The sequence below is a fragment of the Miscanthus floridulus genome, chromosome 8 (genome assembly GCF_019320115.1).
Source record: "Miscanthus floridulus cultivar M001 chromosome 8, ASM1932011v1, whole genome shotgun sequence".
Lineage (NCBI taxonomy): Eukaryota > Viridiplantae > Streptophyta > Magnoliopsida > Poales > Poaceae > Miscanthus > Miscanthus floridulus.
In genome coordinates, this window is record NC_089587.1 from 72,961,187 (window position 1) to 72,980,912 (window position 19,726).

Here is a 19,726-nt window from a genome sequence, read left to right on the forward strand (position 1 = left end):
GAGGCAGCAGAGGGTGAACAGGCTCCGTGGTAGGCCGACCGGCCCACTTTCGTGGCCGTTTAGCCCAAGCTTCGGCGTGGTGTCTTCTAGAACCTTCTAGAATTTTCTTTCATAGTTTTCGTGGGTTGAATCACTTGTTGACGTCGGTTTGCTTGTTTGGAGTGTGTGACAATGGTCTCGAAAGCTGTTTTCTGGATAAATCCTCCTGCATACAAATATTTACCAAAGCTCGTGGAATTCATTAGTTTAAACCCCTATACCTATGTTTGGTGAAGGAATTAAATATAAATGCAGGTTATGTTGATGGTTTATAATTGATGTTAGTGACCGTCAACAATGGGCAAGGTTGACACCACTCTTTTCACCATGAAGATTGGCAAAGATTTGTTTGTGTTGCAAATCTATGTTGGTGACATCATATTTGGATCAACCAATCAAGATTTTTGTAAAGAGTTTGGAAAGATGATGGCTAATGAGTTTGAGATGTCCATGACTAGAGAGTTGAGTTACTTCCTTGGTCTTCAAATCAAGTAATTGAAGAATGGTACATTTGTCAGTCAAGGCAAGTACATCAAAGACATGCTCAAGAAGTTTGGCATGAATGAAGCAAATGTCATAAGTACACCAATGCGAACAAATGATAATTTAGATAGTGATGCAAGTGGCAACATGGTGGATCAAAAGTTGTATCGGTCTATGATTGGAAGCCTACTCTATGTGACCATATCAAGGCTAGATATCTGTTTAGTGTATGCATGTGTGCAAGATTCTAAGCCTCATCAAGAGAAAGTCATTTGAAGGCAACAAAGAGAATATTGAGGTACTTGAAGCATACACAAAATGTTGGTTTATGGTATCCCAAATGAGCAAAGTTTGAGCTAGTTGGTTACTCCGACTCGGATTATATGGGATGCAAGGTTGAAAAGAAGAGCACCTCAGGCACATGTCAATTGTTAGGAAGATCACTTATTTCATGGTCATCAAAGAAGCAAAATAGTGTTGCATTATCAACTGTCGAAGCCGAATATATATCCGCCGGTAGTTGTTGTGCACAAATACTTTGGATGAACACCACCTTGAATGACTTTGGAATCAAGTTCAAGAAAGTGACATTGCTATGTGACAATGAGAGTGCTATCAAGCTCACCAACAACCCAGTTCAACATGCAAGAACAAAGCATATTGATGTCCGTCACCATTTCACAAGAGATCATCAACAAAAAGGAGATATTTGTATTGAGAGTGTGGGCACCGAAGATCAACTTGCCGATATATTCACCAAGCCATTAGATGAGAAGAGGTTTTGCAAGCTAAGGAATGAGTTGAACATATTGGATTTCTTAAATATGTGTTGATGCACCCCCCCCACTTATATGGCATGCCTCTCCTTCGAGCAATCCAAGGTAAAAGTTGATTGTCATGCATACATTCTTTGCTAAGGACTTGTTTAGTGCATCTAGTCATTCCTCACATGTCTTAGGCTCATTCATGAAAATCAAATGAATTTAATGCTTATATGGTACCACTATTGTTTCTATGCTTGACTTGATCTAGTGGTAGCATATGACATGTTTGTGGGCTTATAAACCTAGTGTTTGATCTAGAAAATGAGCTATATGTGTTTAACTCAACATGGTATACCCTTATTTGGAGGTGTGAAGAAGCTTGTCCTTGGATCAAACCGAGTTAAATATCTTTGGCAAGTGATCTAGATTGAACCAAATTTGGGAAATGATCTTACCCCATTGATTGACATTGATAATCTTAACCTATCTAAAATTGAACCTTTGTGGTCATTGATGACAAAGGGGGAGAAGTAATACACAAAGATAGTGAAAAGATGACAAAGGGGGAGAACTTTGACATAGAGGGAGAAATATGAAAGTAAGGGGATCAATTAAAATTTTGAGCACACAAGTAGGGGGAGCAAGGTCATGATCTTGTATGATGCATTTGAATGTGCATTTTATATGTTTGCTTGCATAGCATAAGTTTTAAATTAAAAATTCTATGCTTGTGTGGTGTATGCTAGTTGTAGGTTTGAATGATGAAATAAAAAACTAGCATGCATAGGTTAAGTAACTAGACTTGAGTTTATTTTAACTAGACCCTTGCTTCTAATGTTGATCTCACCAGGTATTCTAGTTTTTGTGTATGTCTAGTTACTAATGGTGCTAAGGATGGTATATTTGGTGCACTCCGATTGGTATCATGCTTCAAAGGTCCATCTCTTATACTTTAGCATCATTTGGTCGACATTACTCTCCCACAACTCAAATCCATGCATATGTGCAAGCTTCAATCCAAACTCTTAGCACATATGTAGGGAGAGCTAATGCGACCAATTGGGGTTCATGAAACTTATCCAAATCCTTTACACATGGTAAAAAATGCTTGGGAAAGCAACATGGATTCAAATTTGAATTTATTCCATATCTTTGTGAAGGTTGTCATCAATTACCAAAAAGGGGAAGATTGAAAGCCCTAGTTTGATTTTGGATAATTGATGAAACCTAGTTGGACTAATCCTTTCATCTAAGTGTGTGACTAGATAGGATAGTCCAATCCAAGTGATGGAGCAAGATGAAGTCCATGGTGATGTTGCTGGACATGTGATGATGGTGATCAAGTTCCGGGACTTGAAAAAGAAGAAAGAGAAAAATAAAAAGGGCTCAAGGCAAAGATGATTTCAATAGGGCCTTTTTGCTTTGGTGATCAAGACACTATAGAGAGTGTGATCACATTTAGGATAGATTGTCGTACTATTAAGAGGGGAGCTCTTATCAGACAACTCGATCATCTAGTGCCACAAGGTGTTGAAATACTTGCATTGTATTTTAGGCCTAGTGCACATTCGGTGAGAAAGTGATTAACCTTTGAAAAATGATTGTGAAAATGCTAACACCGTTGCAAGTGATGGTAAAACACTTGGAGTGTTAGCATATTTGCAAACGTAGTAAGAAAGGTGAAGAAAAGGAGGTGAAACTCGGCTTGGGGTGCTGCCACAGGGGCACCGCCACCCCTGTTGCGATGATCGGATGGGAGGCCGAGAGCAGCAGGTTGCCCTAGGGGCACCACCACTGTGTCCGGTGGCACTGCCACCCCTAGGGCGGTGCCCACCTAGACCTGGCCAAGACACAGGAGAAGTGAAGCGAGCACCGGTGCGTCTGGTGTGCACCACCACCCTGAGGGCGGTGCCACCGCCATTTTCTTCTAGAGACTGGTGAAATGGGGATTGGTCACCGTCACGGGCACCGCTGCCCTGAGGGCGGTGCACCACCATAAAAATCCAGAGAATGGGGTATTTGGGCAGATGGCTGGGTGGTCACCGCCACCCTAGGAGTGGTGCCACCGCCACCCTGTTCGGTGCCCCAACGGCTAGTTTTTTAGCCATTGGAAAGTGACCGTTGAGAGGGGCACCGCCATGTCCGGTGCCAGGCACCGCCGTGTCCGGTGCCCTCATAGAAAACTGATCCAAAGGGGTAATGGCTCTATTTGCTTGTGGGCTTATAAATAAAGCTAGTGGCCAGCCTTGGCCACTCTCTTGGCACTTTTAACAGCTGGATACACCCTTTGAGAGCTAAACACACCACTCCACTCACTTGCACACTTGATTTCATCATCTTGACTGAGATTGGAGAGCTTCTAGTGCATTGCTTAGTGTTCTAGCATCTTGTGGCACTAGTTGGACGATTTGGGCTGGTGGATATCTTGTTACTCTTGGTGTTTGCCGACACCTAGATGGTCCGGTGATTGGTGGATCGTCAAGCGGAGGAAGGTGATTGTCTCCGGCTCCAATCATTGTGATTGTGAGGGGTTCTTGTGCCTTCCTCGGCGAAGCGCCAAAGGCAACTCTAGTGGATTGCTCGTGGCTTGTGTGATCCTCATCTTGTGTTGGTTGTGCGGAACCCGGTTGTGGGTTTGGCGTGTGATGCTAATTAGTGCATGAACCTCCAAGTGAGTGAATCGCCACAACGAGAACTAGCTTACCGACAAGCAAGTGAACCTCGATAAAAAATCGTGTCTCATCATTGTCCGAGGATTTCATTGGTTGTCTTGTTATTGATTGATTGTCTCCATCTTGTGATTGGCACACTTCTCGACACGTCGGTATAAACATCATCACCTCTCTTGTCTTACATTCTTAGTGTAGCTAAGCTCTTTAGTGTAATTAGTTTTGAGAGCTAGCTTGTGTCGGGTCTAGTGGTTAGTGAGGCTCTTTAGTTAGCCTTTGAGAGCTCACTAACTTAGTGTAGTGACTTAGCAACTTATGTGCTTAGTGATTATAGTCACTAGAATTGTGGTAGGTGGCTTGCTCTTTTAGTAGGCTTGCGCAACACTCGCTTCGCCGTTTAATTGTCTAACATATTTGCTAAGTGTTATTTTAGAAATTTTCAATAGGCTATTTATCCCCCTCTAGCCATTAGAGCCTTTCAGCAGGCGAGCGGATAAGAGCTATAGGAAGAGGAACGAGTGGATATGAACAAGTAGATGGGCAGTTTTTTTAGAAACGAAGGAGCGTGGATTGTTGGCCTGGCGTCGTGGCCCAGCAACGGAGCGTCCGGGCGGACGGACGCCCGGTTCAGAGCATTATCATATTTTTAATACTCGAAAATGAGTAATGAATTCTTTTTATTCTTTTTGGGACGGTACATATGTGTGTCCATTGGCTATAAGTAACAATGTTAATCAAGTACTCCAGTCTGAATTATAAGTCGTTTCGGTTTTTCTATAAGCTGGCAGCCACAGCACAGAGCCAGGCACACATCATGAAAGTGAGAGTGTTGACAGGGAGAGTGTTAATATAAACAAGCAAACATGTAGTAGCCGCCTGTAGGATTGAGTATACTCCACACAATACGACAGATGAGAGACGGCCCCAGAAATCAATGAACGAAACTTACTACTTTCTGAATCTGAAAGCGTACAAAAGCAAGCAGGTCAAATTGAAATCCTCTCCATCAAACATGAGTATAAACTCTAATCTAATCCCTATACGCGGCCGGCGGCACACGAGCTTTCGGCGCCAGTTTCCCGTTTCCCACGATCGATATTCCTATCATCTTGTTTTGGCCAGTAAGTGCGGTCTGTCGCTAGCTGCTCCTCCTTTCCTGCGTCCAGACAGTTACACACAGCAGAGCCGCAGAGAGGCAGAGACGGTGCCTGTCTGCTGGCAAACCCAACCTCGTCTTTGAGAACATTTATATATTATTATTATTATTTATATATAATCGGATCGGAAGAGTCCAATAGCAAGCATATGGATCAAGTCTCAAATTACAGCTAGCTTTGTCTGACGTGGGTTTGACCTGGAGCCAGTCCTGACCAGACCTGAATCCCGGCTTCCTCTGACCTGACGCGGCCCTGATCCCAGGAGCTGAGTTGACCTCGCCCTATCCTTTTTGCACAAACAAACTCTCAACACGACAACACCTAGGCCATGTTTAGATTGCAAAAAATTGCAACCCGATGAATAGTAGCGTTTTCGTCTTATTTGGTAAATATTGTTCAATTGTGGACCAACTAAGTTCAAAAGATTCATCTCGTGATTTCCAACTAAACTATGCAATTAGTTATTTTTTTTACCTACATTTAATGTTCCATGCAAACGGCTAAAAATTGATGTGACGGAGAGAGAGTGAAAAAACTTGGAATTTGGAGGTGATCTAAACAAGGCCCTAGAGTGCTGCTGATGAACTTAGCTTTGTGCTTTCCGTCTCTTTGTCCCCTTCGCTTGGGCTGGTTCCGTCCTGGAAGCGGTCTAGCTAGTAGCTGTGGACGGAATCCAATTCTCGGCTGTATTCAGATTTATTTACGTACCTTGCTGCTGTCATGGTGTACTGGTATCTCCTGTGACCTAGTACCTAATAAGCTTTTAGAGTAGGAGGGACACGGTCCTCCGTTCCTTTTTAATTTGCCACCCTCTCCGTTTTCATACAAGAAACAGTGTGCACGTACGAGTCTATTCTTATAAAAAACAGGATTTACCTCCGTCAAGGGTAAAAAAAAAAAACGGCATGCACGAGAGTTTTTTATGTTTTTAGTCAAACATATTTTACACACGACGCACACACGTGAAGGTTATTTACTAGACGTATAATAAATATAACGGGAGATTATTTCTTCCATGCGTGGGTTTGACGAAGTACCGTATGTTGTTTAAGCAGCCGATTGTAAAATACTTACCTTTCGTTTTTTATTTCATATACTCCCTCCATACTGGTAATTCAAGTTGTTTTGGACAAATCTGCTTGGGTCAAATATTGAGAATATAAATCATTAATAACTTTTGAGTTGTTGAGTTTGGAAATGTGAAAACCATATGGATAGATTTGTCTTGAAAAGTACTTTTATAAAAATATACATATATCACTTTCCAATAAATATTTTTTGTAAAAAAAGATGTCAAAGTTATGCTTCGTAGATCGCGTCGCTGTCTAAAACGACTTAAATTGCCAATATATAGGGGGTATGTATTTATGTCCTTTTCTCTGACGCCAGATATATAGTACTAGATCGATGGTTTGGTAAGTGGGTAGAGCCTCCACCAAATGGCTCTTATTACTACCTTGATGATGATGGACGATAGGTGATGGAATAACTAATTGGCGTTTTAATTGGACAACCATGCATGCACGGCACCGAATTGGTTTGCAATTCAATGCTTCCATGCGTAAGCTGCAAGGAAGTTTTGCTAAACCTGATGCATGAGTAGATTCTAATATCTCTTATTTAGCCTTGTCGTGACTTTTATAGACGACAATTAGTGGACTATTGGTATCAGGCTGCAACCAATAATTTCCACATCAAGTAGACTACTTCATCTTGCCAAAATTGTTGGGGCAACGAACGAAAACGCCACATAAATAATGCATTGTTTGGTCGACTTAGTCCCTCTCAATCCACGTAGATTGGAGTGAAAAATGAACTGATTTTCTACCTCCAACATTTTCAATACGTCAAGGTTGAAGGAGATTTTGATGAAACAAGGTTGAAGGAGATTGCTTAATTGCTATGTTTCCCAAACAAGCACTAATAAATGGGGCCGTTCTCCCGTCCCCATTTTCCACCCTCTTTCTATTTTATTATTATCGACAAAAAAACAGTGTTAGTGTCACCCTACTCAAAAGCAAATGTTCTCATTAGTCATGGAATTCTTGTAAGCAAATTTCTACCTAAGCAAAAATATCGTACGGTGGAAACAAAAAAAAAACACTTGGACAACCCTATTCAAACCAGTGGAATTAATTAGTTACAAGTTTCCTCACAAAATCGTTTAGGATTCAAGGTAGGAAATATTTAAGTTAAAAGATTCTCTCTCACTTTTTTGCAAGGCCCTGTTCGGCTTACCCCATATTCGGCTTGTTCGACTTCTTTTTTCAGCCAGAACAGTGTTTTTCTCTCACAACAATTCAGCCGGAACAGTGTTTTTTAGCCAGTTTTAGTCAAATTTCAGACCAGCGAATGGAGCATGCAGAACAACAACTATTTGCTAGAAATTAATGTAAAGGAACAGCAAAGTATTGTCATAGAAGGTCAGAGAATCAATCAAATCAAATGATTGTACGTCTGATGATTGAACCCATTCCAAATGTGTGATTGTATAACACCAGTTGGTTAAGTACAGTTGTTACATCTCCACACCTCACAAGTCACAGCTGTATCTTCTTCTCTAAACCCTCTACCAACCCCAAAGAAAAAAAATTATATATATATAAATAAACAAAAATTAGCTTCTTTCTTTCTCCCCTACTTACACCTCCCCCACATCTCCAATCCCTTCTCTACATACTACATGTCAGATTTGGTCAAACACTCACTGAGATTTTTTCTCATCTATACAACTCAAAACTTTAAATTAGGAACAATTCATATAAGAAACGATCCATCCGAAGAACTTTTCTCCCTCTCTGTTTTTTTTCCTTTTAAAAATTAAAAAAAATTATGGACACCAACTAATTCAGCCTATGTATGTATACCAATCGTGGAAAAAAAAAGACAAAAAGACATGATTTTACATTGTTGAGTGAGACCTGCCATGGGTGATGGGTCGGCTCGAGCCGAGGCCGAAGCCGAAGCCTAAGCCGAGTTCGCGGGTGTGGAACGGGCTCGGATCGTCGGACTCGGAGCGCGACCGGTCGGAGCCGCCGTGCCGGAAGCTGTTCTGCCCGCCGGCGGCCGCGGCGGCGCCGGCCACGACGGACTCCTCGCACAGAGTGACGGCCCACTCCAGCTCCGCCACCACCTCGGACATGATCGGCCTGGCGCGGCCCCGTGGCCGGACGCACTCCGAGGCGATCTTGGCGACGCGCGCCACGGCCTCCACCTCGTGCCCGCGCGGCGGCGGCACGCGCTCGTCGAGGATCCTCGTGATGTTGCCCGTCTCGACCGCCGGCACGGCGAACTCGATCACGTTCCGGGGGGACCCGCTGCCGTCCTGGCTCGTCCGGTGGATGGCCTTGCGGCCGGTGACGAGCTCCAGCAGCACCACGCCGAAGCTGTACACGTCGCTGCGCTCCGTCAGCTCCTGCAGCCGGTAGTACTCCGGGTCGATGTAACCCACCGTGCCGGCCGTCGCGGACGACGACGCGGCGGCGGCCGCTGCCGTGCTGCCGCTGGCCAGCGACAGCCCGAAGTCCGACACCTTGGCCGTCCACTCGCCGTCCAGCAGGATGTTGGACGGCTTCACGTCGCGGTGGATGATGGCCGGCACGGCGTAGCAATGCAGGTACTCCACGCCGCGCGCCGCGTCCAGCGCCACCCGGAGCCGCGCCTCCCACGACGCGAACAGCGGCGAGTACCCGCTGCTGCTGCCGTGGAGGTGGTCGTGGAGCGCGCCGTGGGGCATGAACTCGAACACCAGGATGCGCTCGCCGCGCTCCTCGCAGAAGCCCAGCAGCTGCAACAGGTTCCGGTGGTTCACGCGCGACAGCAGCCGCAGCTCCGCGCGGAACGCGCGCTCCGCGTCGAAGCGACGCCGGCGGCGGCCGCCGCTGCCGCTGCGCTCCGCACGCTTGATGGCCACCTCGCGCCCGTCGGGGAGCTTGGCGCGGTACACAGACCCGAAGCTGCCGCTCCCGATCTTCTTCTCCACCGAGAAGCCGTCGGTGATGCGCGACAGGTCCCGGAGCGTGAACTCCTCGCACCCGAGCGGCCGCGCCGGCCGGAGCGGCGAGACCTGCGGCGCCGGCATGACCATGGCCTCCACGTCGCGGCACAGCCGCCGCGACGACGACTCCCCGAGGCGCAGCGTCAGCGTCTTCTTGTTGTTGTCCCGCTTCCTGTACGCCACGAGGTAGAGCGCCACCGCAGCAGCCGCGAGCACCGCGGCGCCGACGCCGCCCACGCTGAGCGCGACGGTCAGGGTCTTGGCCTTCTTCTTCCCGCTGTCGTCTACGGCTGCCGATACATCCCTCCCGTTGGCAATGAGGATCCTGGAAGCGTTCAGCCGCAACGGGCAGGCCTGGCAGACGGCGAGCTCCTCGCCGTCCTCGGCACCGCCGGAGCCGCAGAGCGCGCCGGAGCCGGAGATGATGTCGCAGGGGCAGCTCTTCTTGCTCGCGCAGGCGCCGGGCATGGTGCTGTTGTAGACCAGGCTGCCGCCGGTGCCGAACCGGTCGCTCCTCCCCCAGCACGCGACGGAGTAGTTGCTCTTGAGGATGCCGCACACCGCGTCGCCGTCGGCCTCGATGGCCAGGAAATCCGTGTTCCTGTACTGGTCCGGCACCTGGACGGCGCCCCAGCACTGGACCCGGCCGCTGCCGGAGAGGATGCAGGTGGTGTCGCTGCCGAGCGCCATGGAGAGCATGTCGCCCGGCAGCTCGTGCGCCGGCACGTCCGGGACGTCGCCGTCGCCCCAGCAGCCGAAGCCACCCTCGGCGTCGACGGCGCACGCGTGGCGGTGGCCGGCGGCGAGGGTATTGAAGGCCGCGGGCGTGGGGGTGAGCGACGGCGCCGTCATGCCGCCGAAGCAGCTCATGCTGGTATTGTCGCGCTTGTCGATGCCGCAGAGGAAGTCGTTGCCCAGCGCGATGCGGGAGAAGTCGAGGCCTTTCGGGAGGTCGAGGTGCGGCCACTCCCAGCATGCGGGGTCGTGGTCGTCGGAGAGGCCGCAGACGTGGGATCCCCCGGCGTTGAGCGAGCGCAGCGAGGGGCCCCAGTAGAGGCGGCGGCCGACGGGGCGGGAGCGGTTGGCGGCGAACTCCTCGGAGAAGGACCACCAGCGCATGGCGGCGTGGCCGCCCAGCGGTGCCATGAGGCCGCACAGGAAGTCGGTCCCGGCCGCGATGGCGTTGTAGGGGATGTCCGCGGACGGGTACACGAACTGCTGGCCGTCGGGGTGCGAGGTGCAGTGCAGCTTGGAGCCTGGTGACGACCCCGCTCCTCCCGCGTCATCGCCGGCGGCGCTGCTGGTGACGAGCGCGCAGACGAGCGTAGCGTTGGGCGCGTGGGAGATTGCGACCGTCGAGAACTGCCGCGACGCCGTGCACACGTCGGCGAGCAGGACGACGGCGACGAGAAGGACGAGGAGGTAAAGAAGCCTAGTGCTGGTGCTCGTTCTCCTCAGGAGGAAAAGACGACGGCGGTGGCCGGCGTGGGCATGGCTAGACATTGGCGGCACCCGGAGGGAGAAGACGACATGAGCGCGCGAGGCAGCCGTTGCTTGCCCTGCCGCGGTGGACGGCGACGGCACGTCGGCACGCGAGCGAGGAGGAAGGAATCGGGGTATCGGGAATCGAGGGGACGGGAGAGGAGGAGAGTGGGTGCGCTGGCTTTTGCTTGGATGTCGCTTTTTGTTTCTTTCTAGTAGGTGGGCGCATTGCTGGAAAGAAACGCGTTTCCGTGGAATTTTCCTAACATTTCTTTTTTTTCCTTTTCTTTCTTTAATTAAAGATATAAAGAAACTTCTGCTGCAGGCTCTAGAGATGATGAGTTCATGATGAGGGAGGCCGGCGAGGTTGCAGGTTTTGGGGTTGGTTAGCTAGACTTGACTTGGTCCGTTCAAATTCAAGTGTCAATGGAGATTGGATAAGAGTACCCTGCTGATGCTCTCAATTTTTGTCTGCCTCCTCTGCTCTCTTCTCTTCTCTCTTCAGACCACTTGCCAGCCAGCCACCGAGTTTCTGGATCAACACGGATTTCATTTCCCCATTCTGCAATTGTACTCTCTTCGATTCTTTCTCGTGTCATCAGCCGACCAAAGAAACCTACTAGAGGAAGGATTTGTCAGACACACACACGTACACACATGCATCCTCTTTGTTTCATTCCACGAGCAACCAACCATTCATTCCCAACAAGGGTCTGCATTGGCAGTTGGGATGGAAAGGTTTGGAACATACGTACTCCACCTACTTGCCTGCAGTACACTCGAGGTTGGTTAGGTTTACAGCTCACTTACTCAAGAAGGGAAAACCTGTACTGCCAAAAGTCATTACTGCAAAAAAAAAAGTCATTCAGCAAAGATTACCCGGGATGCTTAAACATCCTTCAAGAATGGGGATGGCACAGATTTCCTCTTCACTGTGCGCTGCCAACCAAAGCAGCAGAAGCATCACTGTTCATGGTTAGGTTAGGTCCTTACCATACAGGTGTATCATATCAAACGACAAGCGTAAAGCGATGAGCAGAGGCTTTTGTGTATCAGTGATCACCTCTGAATCAGAGAGAAGCCATGGCCAGGCCATACAGGATGTGCCACATGCCCATGCGCCATTCTTATCATATAATGCAGTGCTAGTCTCAAGGCACCTCACATTCACAGGAGTAGGTGACAGGTTTAGGACCCGGCTGATTCCAGAATGTGTTATAATATTCACAGCAAATATTCAAGTCTGGATTGTCAATCATGTATGTATCCCAGTTGAACTTCTGTTTGAGCAAAGAGCATCTCTTTTTTCTCTGGTCAGGTGAGCAGTTGGGGAGAAGAATTTGCCGAGGCAATAAACAAACCCTAGATCATCAAATTATAATAGGAGGGTGTTTCATCAGGCCAGCCCTATTCCAGGGCGGCAAGCAATGGACCAACATGTGGCTACCACAATTAGCCTCATAGAAAAATCAAACAGAATTCTGAATCCCATATGCAGACTACAGAGATGGGCATTCCTCAACTAATCTCGCACCCACATGTATGTATAGACTAATCGGCCTCAACATTCCAACCTGCTTCCATGTCTTCAGGGTACAGCTTTGCCAAAGTCAGAGCACTGCTGCCTGGAGCTTCTCTTCACACGAAACTGAGCCTGAGAAATTCCTAACGCTTCATTATCGCCGCCATGGCTACATGCAGAGGGCTCGCCTTCACCGGAGCTCGGCGTCGCGGACGGAACAGGGAATGTCGCACCCTGAAAGTGGTGCTCCCGTTGCTGGGGCAGAGGCTCGCACAGAGTTGAAGGAATGAAGGGTTCTCCTGCTGCATAGGATAATCCTCCTCCATTTCAACCTCTTGGCTGGTCTCTGTCTGTCCCTGTGATGACATGACACAAAAGTGAGCTTAACCTTTTCCGTAGATTCATAGGCATGCAACAATGACTTTGTGCCCACTATACTGATTGCCTCTGGTACTACTTAAGATTTGTGGGTCATAACAAAGAGAAACAGCACAGAGACAGTATGCCACTAACAGGTGTACCCGACAGGACATGTGAGTGGGACCAAAACCAAATTGCCCAGGTGACACTCGAGCAGACATAGGACAAGATGAGGAATGAAGTCAAACTGTTAATCAACTGATCCCAACCACTAAGCAATATAGCTTATAGAGAACTTTTTTAGCCTCTACTAATCCTAGCATACTATCAAATAATAATGACAAGATATACATGGAAACAAAATGCTGAGGATGTCCTGGAAGTCTGGCTACAGTTACCTTTTGCTGGTGATGCTCAACATCAGAGTACTCATTAGGCAGAGTGGGGGTGTGCTCTTCGTTACTGTTCATATATCTATACTCAGCCTGTCCTTTTTCCTCCAAGTATTGTCTGGAACCATCGTCTTCATAGTCAGGAAGCGGCAAACTAGATGTCTGATCAATGGAGAACTTTCCAACATCTTCCATCCGAATCCCAGAATCGTTTGCTTCTGGTGTCTCTTTGTACACATAAGTTTGTGACGGTTGCTCCTGGCTAGAGCAAGTGTCATGATTACCAAGATTATTAGCACCAGAGTTTCCCTGACATGCAAAGCACATATTAGCTCAAGATGAAGATAGCCTGCATGCTTGAAAACACCTCTAGTCAGTGTTTCGAAGGTGGCGCCTAGGCGTCTAGGCGTACCCAGCTCGCCTTGGCAAACAGTGGCGCCTTGTCGCCTAGGCGCCGCCTGGGCGTCCAGGAGGACCCAGCACTCGCCTGGTCGCCTAGTCACCTTTCAAACACTGCCTCTAGTCCTTTACACTCTGAGAATAAGAACATCACAATATGTAGTACAGAGAGTAAAAAAGTAAAAAACATCAATTGTGCCATGACTAAGTGTACAGTGAGAAAATCAACTACAAAAGCCAAAAATGATACTTGGAACAAGTCAAGCAGATGTAATACATACCAAGCATCATCTTGATATGTAAGCATTACTTTGATGTTCAGAAAGCAGAAACAGAAAATTGGCAAATTTGGGTGCTATTTCTTCTTAATTAAGAAGCCACCTAGCCTCCTAGGTTGGTCAAGTTTTTCAGAAACAGAAAATTGCAGACAGCAGAGGCATGCTTATTCGATTGAACACACTGTAATATGAGTATACAACTTTGAGGCATGCTTATTCCATTGAACACACTATAAAATGAGTATACAACTTTGATGTTGGCGACAAAGAGTTGCAGATAACAGAGGCATGGTTGTTCAATTGAAAACAGTGTTATATGAGTCTATCAGAACACCAAAATGGCAACAGAAACATGGAGAAATAAAACTAACGCACATTTGGGAAGACCCTTGACCAAAAAGCATAACAAAAGAAATAAAAGGATGTAGATGTGCAAGCTAACCTCCATGTCCTGCTGCTCAGAAGTGTTACTATCCATTGCAGCAGTTTCATTATCTATAATAGCCAATATTTCATCCCTTTCTTTCTTACGCCTTGTAACTTGACAAACAGCACATATGCAGTCACTTTTGTGGCGATCGTTCCTGCAGTCAAACACATCATGTAAGAACACCAAACAATATAGTCAACAGGGCCCTCCTAGGAAATAAAAAGTAAACGAGAAAACACTAAACAACATCTTCTAAAGCGTTGCGGGTACCAATGCAACTTTCAACAGAAACGTCACAGGAAACTTCCAGTGTTGCAGTGGCGGAGCTTGACCATAGAAATAGATGGGGGCAGTTCATAGAATTCTGAATTAAACAACAATGAACAGCACCAACTTCACTGTTTAACTAGTGGAAAATTGCATTGGCAGGGGAGGCCATGGCCCACTTTGGCCTTAACCAAGCTCCGCCCCTAGTGTTTCTAAGAGGAATAACTAAACATGCTCTTAGTGTTGAGTAGTGATGGTCTAAATCAGTACTCTTTTTAACATGTTGCAAGAGAATATAGGCTGGCTATGTAAAAAATTTATTTGATCCAATATCAGAAATGGAAATGGAATAGCACAGAAAGACCCGGAAGAGGTGTACGGTTTCAGAAGAGATGCATGGTTTTTCTTATGATCTTTGAATATCCAGTTTTCTGCTTATTCTTAACTAAGAAGCCAATATGCACGTCAGGGCAGTGTCGCCTGTCAGCGCCGGTTTCATGTGATGGGATGGTGGTGCAGAACGCACCACCAGGAACCGAGACTTTATAAGGAAGTAAATTTCATGCATAAGCATCCCAAAACCAAGTTGAAAAATCCACACCAGCATTTGGCATAAGACTAAAAGGGTAAGTCATGACCTATCAAAGTGTTAACGTTACAGAATGCCTATCATGTGCTCTAATGGGGCAGGTCATCTTTTTCCCCCGTCGAATATTTGCCTTGATTTCCAACCTCTCTTTAGCAGTACCACAATACATCACAATTTTCCCATTCTATATGTGTGCTAAAGTTGCATGGCACATCAGCTTCGCTGCATGATAGTTTAGCCTCTAGAATAGATTAAGAACTTAAATGCAGCTGCAGGATACATTAATGGCATACCCTGGGCGTCGCCTTTTGTTCTTAGCCTTGTTCTTTGAGTGGCCTTTGGCATCCTCATCGCCAGTGTTGTCATTGCCGCCTACACAACATATGGGTAAATCATATATTTGAACGGATGCACATGTAAAAGGTAAAAGGAAAACTATAGATGCGAAATGAATGACAGTTGTGTAAGAATAGTTTTTCCATTACACCGAAATGCTCAAGGAGGGTGCAATGGTCGCATCCTTAGTTCATTATTATAATCCAGAAGTTCCAAAAAAATCTGGCTACATGAACATTAGATGTACATAATGCAATAAGCTTATTTTCCTCACTGCTCACTGAATTATTTTAAAATGAATCATTAATGTCCTGCAAATGAATAAATTTTCCTCACTGCTCACTGAATTATTTTAAAATAAATCATAAATGTCCTGCAAATGAATCAATGATAAAATAGACATTGATGACATATATAAAAGATCTCATTTGTACACTACTTGAAAGTTGAAATAGTAGCAGTTGACAAGAATCGAATCAAGTCAAACATTGAACAGAAGTAAATTAAGGACAAATGATGATAGCTGTCAGATATCCAATACATACCGCTGTCTGGCACATCAGAATACAAGCCAGCGGCCAACCAATATTTCATGAAGCCCTTCTTGACCCGTTTCATAAGCTCAATTATGTAATCGCCTTTACTGTTGTACTTGATACAGTTATCCCATATGAATTGCACATCCTTATATACATCCTCCGAATTCATATACTTGTCACCACGTTCCAAATTTTGACATACTGTGCCAAAATCCATAGGAGTATCAATAACATCAAAATAATCCTACAAAGTTTCATATGTGTTAGGGTTGGGAAACAGATGAAGTGAACGAAATAAGAATAGGCAAAAGATATATTTTCAACAGCAGTAGATCTATAAGCATATGCTTATATTTTCAACAGCAGTAGATCTATAAGCATATGGTTAAGACAAAGGCCAGGAGACATAGATAGAGAAATCCAAGAAACAAAAGGAAAATAAAAACTGCAGCTGAACTTATCCACGTTTGAGGTTGCAATAGCTTTCCTTACCCTCTTATCTATGTTCCATATATCGCAATATGTACCTGGGATGCAGGACTGTTGTTACAGGCAAGTTAATCTACCCTGATAGGGTTTTGCTCCCAGTGTCATAAGAAAAGGTGAAGCTTTCATCCTAGTTAGATAAGCATTCCCATGATAGAAGTTTAAATACTAGTACTAAGAAAAAGACAAATTGAATGCACTACCCCAAAACTTAGATCCTCGCAGATGGAATTAGCAATATATATATAACATAATCAATCCACCAAAAGACAGAGAGACTAAAGGAAAATGAAAAATTTGACACACATTTATGGAAACTGTATCTGAAGTTCTGAACCCACAGCGTGAGTGATCGATATTATTACCATAACTTCTCAAAGGATGAGACTACAATGTGCTATAGCCTATTGGTCATTTCATCTGGAAAGGCGTACAGTCTTTGGCGAAGCTTAAAAAAACAGGTATATTGCACCTTATCTAGTCAAAGTAAATACCGTTTAATTAACCCCCTGGGGCGGTTTTGCAGGGCAGTTTTCCTTTGCTGGAGTGCCACATTGGACAGGCAAGACATGCTTAACAGATGAAGAGTTGTGGTGTATTTCAAACGAAAGAAACCGCAATGTGTAGCACAAAATACTCACAGGTATTTCTAATGCAACGGGATCCACTGGAACATTGAACGGATCAGCAGCGTCCATCTTCATAACTTTCTTAATAGCCTGAGAAACAAGTGCAAACAGAGTTTCAGGATAACCTTTTTATCCAGATTCAGCATATCTCTCATAGGTAAAACGCAAGAGACCTCACATAAAGGTAAGCCGAACTCTACTCACTTCAAGTGCAGCAGCCAGCTCTTTCTCGTTGCGCTGATGTTCCGGAGTAGACTGTTTTTCTTCTGACTCCTGTGGGCTCCACAGCTCCACCGCATCCTCCATTTTTTTGCTTTCCAAAAGAGCTTCCTGCTTGCTCGGAGGAGGCTCAACTACTGAATCAGCTTTCCGATCCGGTGTGCTGTTTTCTCCAGAAGGCAGCCCTGCCAACTTGATCTTAATGCCTCCTACTTTCCTTGCCACCTTCTCCTTATCCGCGTCACTCGACTCCAACCCTTGCCCGTCTGCTTGCTGCCCATCCGTCACGACAGCAGCCTTCTCCGCGTCAGCTCTTTTGATTACTTCAGGGACAGCAGCGCCTTCCGATTTCCCAGCATCAGCAGGCGGCGGCACTTGAGCTTCCGAAGAATCCTGCTGCTGCGGGCGGAGCGGCGAGTCCACCGTCTTGGACGACTTGAACTTGAGCTTCACACGGCCGTACACAGCTCCCACCTTGGGCCTGCTGTACGTTATGTCCGCAGGAGGATTAGCCAGAGCGCTGGCGCTGGGCTTCCGAGGTGGCTCAGAAGGTTGAAGTTGAGCAGGAGGAGGAGGAGGCGGTGGTTCAGGCACTGCTGCCCCCGCATCGACGACGGGCGGCGCGTTATTATTATCCTCCTCCGCCTGGTCTCGCGGGCTGTCCGACGCCTCCGTGCTGGGACTGGACGCGGAATCCGGCGAGGTGGACTCCGCCGGACCAGCCTTCTTGCGCGCCGGCTTGCGGCCGCGCTTGCGCTTCATCGTGGTGCTGCTGTTGCTTTTTGGTGGCGGCCAAACAGCAGCTGAGGCGGCTGGGATCGACCGACGCGGCAAAGGAACGCGCTGCAAATAAACGAGGGGGAGAAGCAAGTGTTCGGGCTCAGATTGCGCCGCGCGGGAAGGCGCGGAATTCCACGGAACGGGACGATAACGGATCGCCTGGCGGACGAACCCACCGAGGGGAAGCGAAGAGCTAGGGTTCCTTGCCGGAGGAGAGGTGGAGGGGGAATTCGGTCCCGGGGCCGCGAGGATCTCCGGCCGGCGCGCGTCCAGTAGCAGCAGGAGGAGGAGGGAGAGCTCGGGGGACTCGCGGTGCGCGGGAAGAGAACGGGTGCGGCGGGCGGGCGGGCGGAGGTGGAGGCGGTGGCGGTCAGGCGGAGACGGAGGCGGGGGGAGAGCCAGAGGCCAGAGCCCAAGCTCGTTGGGTGGCAGACGGCCGGGAGGGACACAAGTCAGCGAGTAGGCCGCCTTGTAACATTACTACTGGGCTGTTGGGCCTTACGGGCCTGTAATTCGACTGCATTTGTTTCTTATCATATTGGGCCTTTGATGGGTCTGATTTGTTTCGTCACAAGCTTTGGTCTCCCTGAAAGCCTTTCCAAGCCCCCGTAGCTGTCCAAGCCCCTGAAGATGATCTCGTGGGCCTTGAAGAATCCTGCAAGCAGCAGCCGATTTCGCAGTAGATAAGATTACCTCCATCGAATGAGCACAATCAGAGAGACATCTTGAAGGCCAGTAACGAAATATCAGCAAACTCAATTGGACGGGTAGTAGGGACTAACTTAACCCAATACTAATATTTCAGTAGACGATTTTTTCCAACAACATTGTTTAAAAAAAACATTAGACCCCCATTTGCATCTCCCCCTACAAAGCCAAGGTGCTCTGCGGCAGCTCGCACCGGCCATATCTCCTCAAAATCAGCCAGCCTATACACATCGCCAAGAAATCCCTCCCGTGGCCACTGGCGAGCCACGTCGCCCAAAAATCCTCGTCCACAAGTTTCCTTCCACACATACCTATTTTTTCAATTTGGTCTTTTTTGTAAAATATTCACGTTTACACCTTTGGGTGATGTAAACCGGAATTTGGGCCACGAGGGTTGGTGCCGTGACATGTGGCGTCGAACTAACATGTCTCGGCGCAAAGTCATGGCACCGAGGTGATTGCCACAAGATAGTGGGGCTGGTGATGTGTATCCTACGTGGCAGATAGCTCGGCGCCACAGTCCAAGGCGACGACCATGGATTCAAAAAAGCTATGCCCATCTTTCCCTAGCCGAGCCTTCCCTTTCTTGCTCCTCTCTCGGTTTGTCCCTCTCTCCATCCCGTCCAATCTCTGCAATCGACATATTGGAGCTTCGAAACTTTGATTTGATCCATATATCTTCGAGAGTAAGGTGTTGATGGTCACTAACACCTAGTTAGATCATTAACATTCCACCCAAAAGCAAGATAAATCATCATCACATGTGCTAAAATTGCTTTATATTTTATCTAGTTTCACTTGTACTTCGAAATATATTTGATCAATGCACGAATTTTTCATAAAAATGCACAAAATAGGTGCATAGAAGGCAAGTGGACGTGGCAGGGCACCTTGGGCCCACATGGTAGGGTCGTTTGACGCCATGTGGCATCGCCCGACGCCCCATGTGGCCTGCCACGTTACTGATCCGCGTGATGAGTGATGTGGCACCCCAAGAGGCCTCCCACGCCGTTGGTTTAAGTCGGTTTGATCCAAAAGTTGAGGATGAGCTCTCTTGGACCCTAGGGCCCACTATCATTCACTTGGAGGGCGAAACAGACCTACAAACTGCCTTTCTAACCAAAGTAACCTACCTACCTTTCATACAACCGCCATTAGGAGCCAAGGTCGTAGGATGAAGAGCTAATCAAAATAAGGTACA

At 47.2% G+C, this 19,726-nt stretch overlaps 2 protein-coding genes across 3 annotated transcripts; both read right to left on the reverse strand.

The window, feature by feature from the left end:
- Nucleotides 1–7,576: 7,576 nt before the first annotated feature.
- On the reverse strand, nucleotides 7,577–10,779 carry LOC136472570 (serine/threonine-protein kinase-like protein CCR4). The gene has a single exon (XM_066470268.1). It carries the CDS (start codon nucleotides 10,610–10,612, stop codon nucleotides 8,015–8,017), a length of 2,598 nt encoding a protein of 865 aa, XP_066326365.1. The 5' UTR covers nucleotides 10,613–10,779; the 3' UTR covers nucleotides 7,577–8,014.
- Nucleotides 10,780–11,630: 851 nt separating this feature from the next.
- On the reverse strand, nucleotides 11,631–18,444 carry LOC136472571 (bromodomain-containing factor 1-like). 2 transcript variants are annotated; one of them, XM_066470270.1, is made up of 8 exons: nucleotides 17,994–18,444; nucleotides 17,023–17,880; nucleotides 16,831–16,908; nucleotides 15,710–15,947; nucleotides 15,122–15,200; nucleotides 13,985–14,126; nucleotides 12,872–13,174; nucleotides 11,631–12,469 (listed from the first exon to the last, which is right to left on the reverse strand). In XM_066470270.1, the coding sequence occupies exons 2-8, from the start codon at nucleotides 17,797–17,799 to the stop codon at nucleotides 12,257–12,259; spliced, it is 1,830 nt and encodes a 609-aa protein (XP_066326367.1). In that variant the 5' UTR covers nucleotides 17,800–17,880; nucleotides 17,994–18,444; the 3' UTR covers nucleotides 11,631–12,256. The 2 variants fall into 2 exon arrangements, with proteins under 2 accessions (XP_066326367.1, XP_066326366.1); XM_066470269.1 differs by having other exon boundaries at nucleotides 11,632–12,469; nucleotides 17,023–18,444.
- Nucleotides 18,445–19,726: the final 1,282 nt, after the last annotated feature.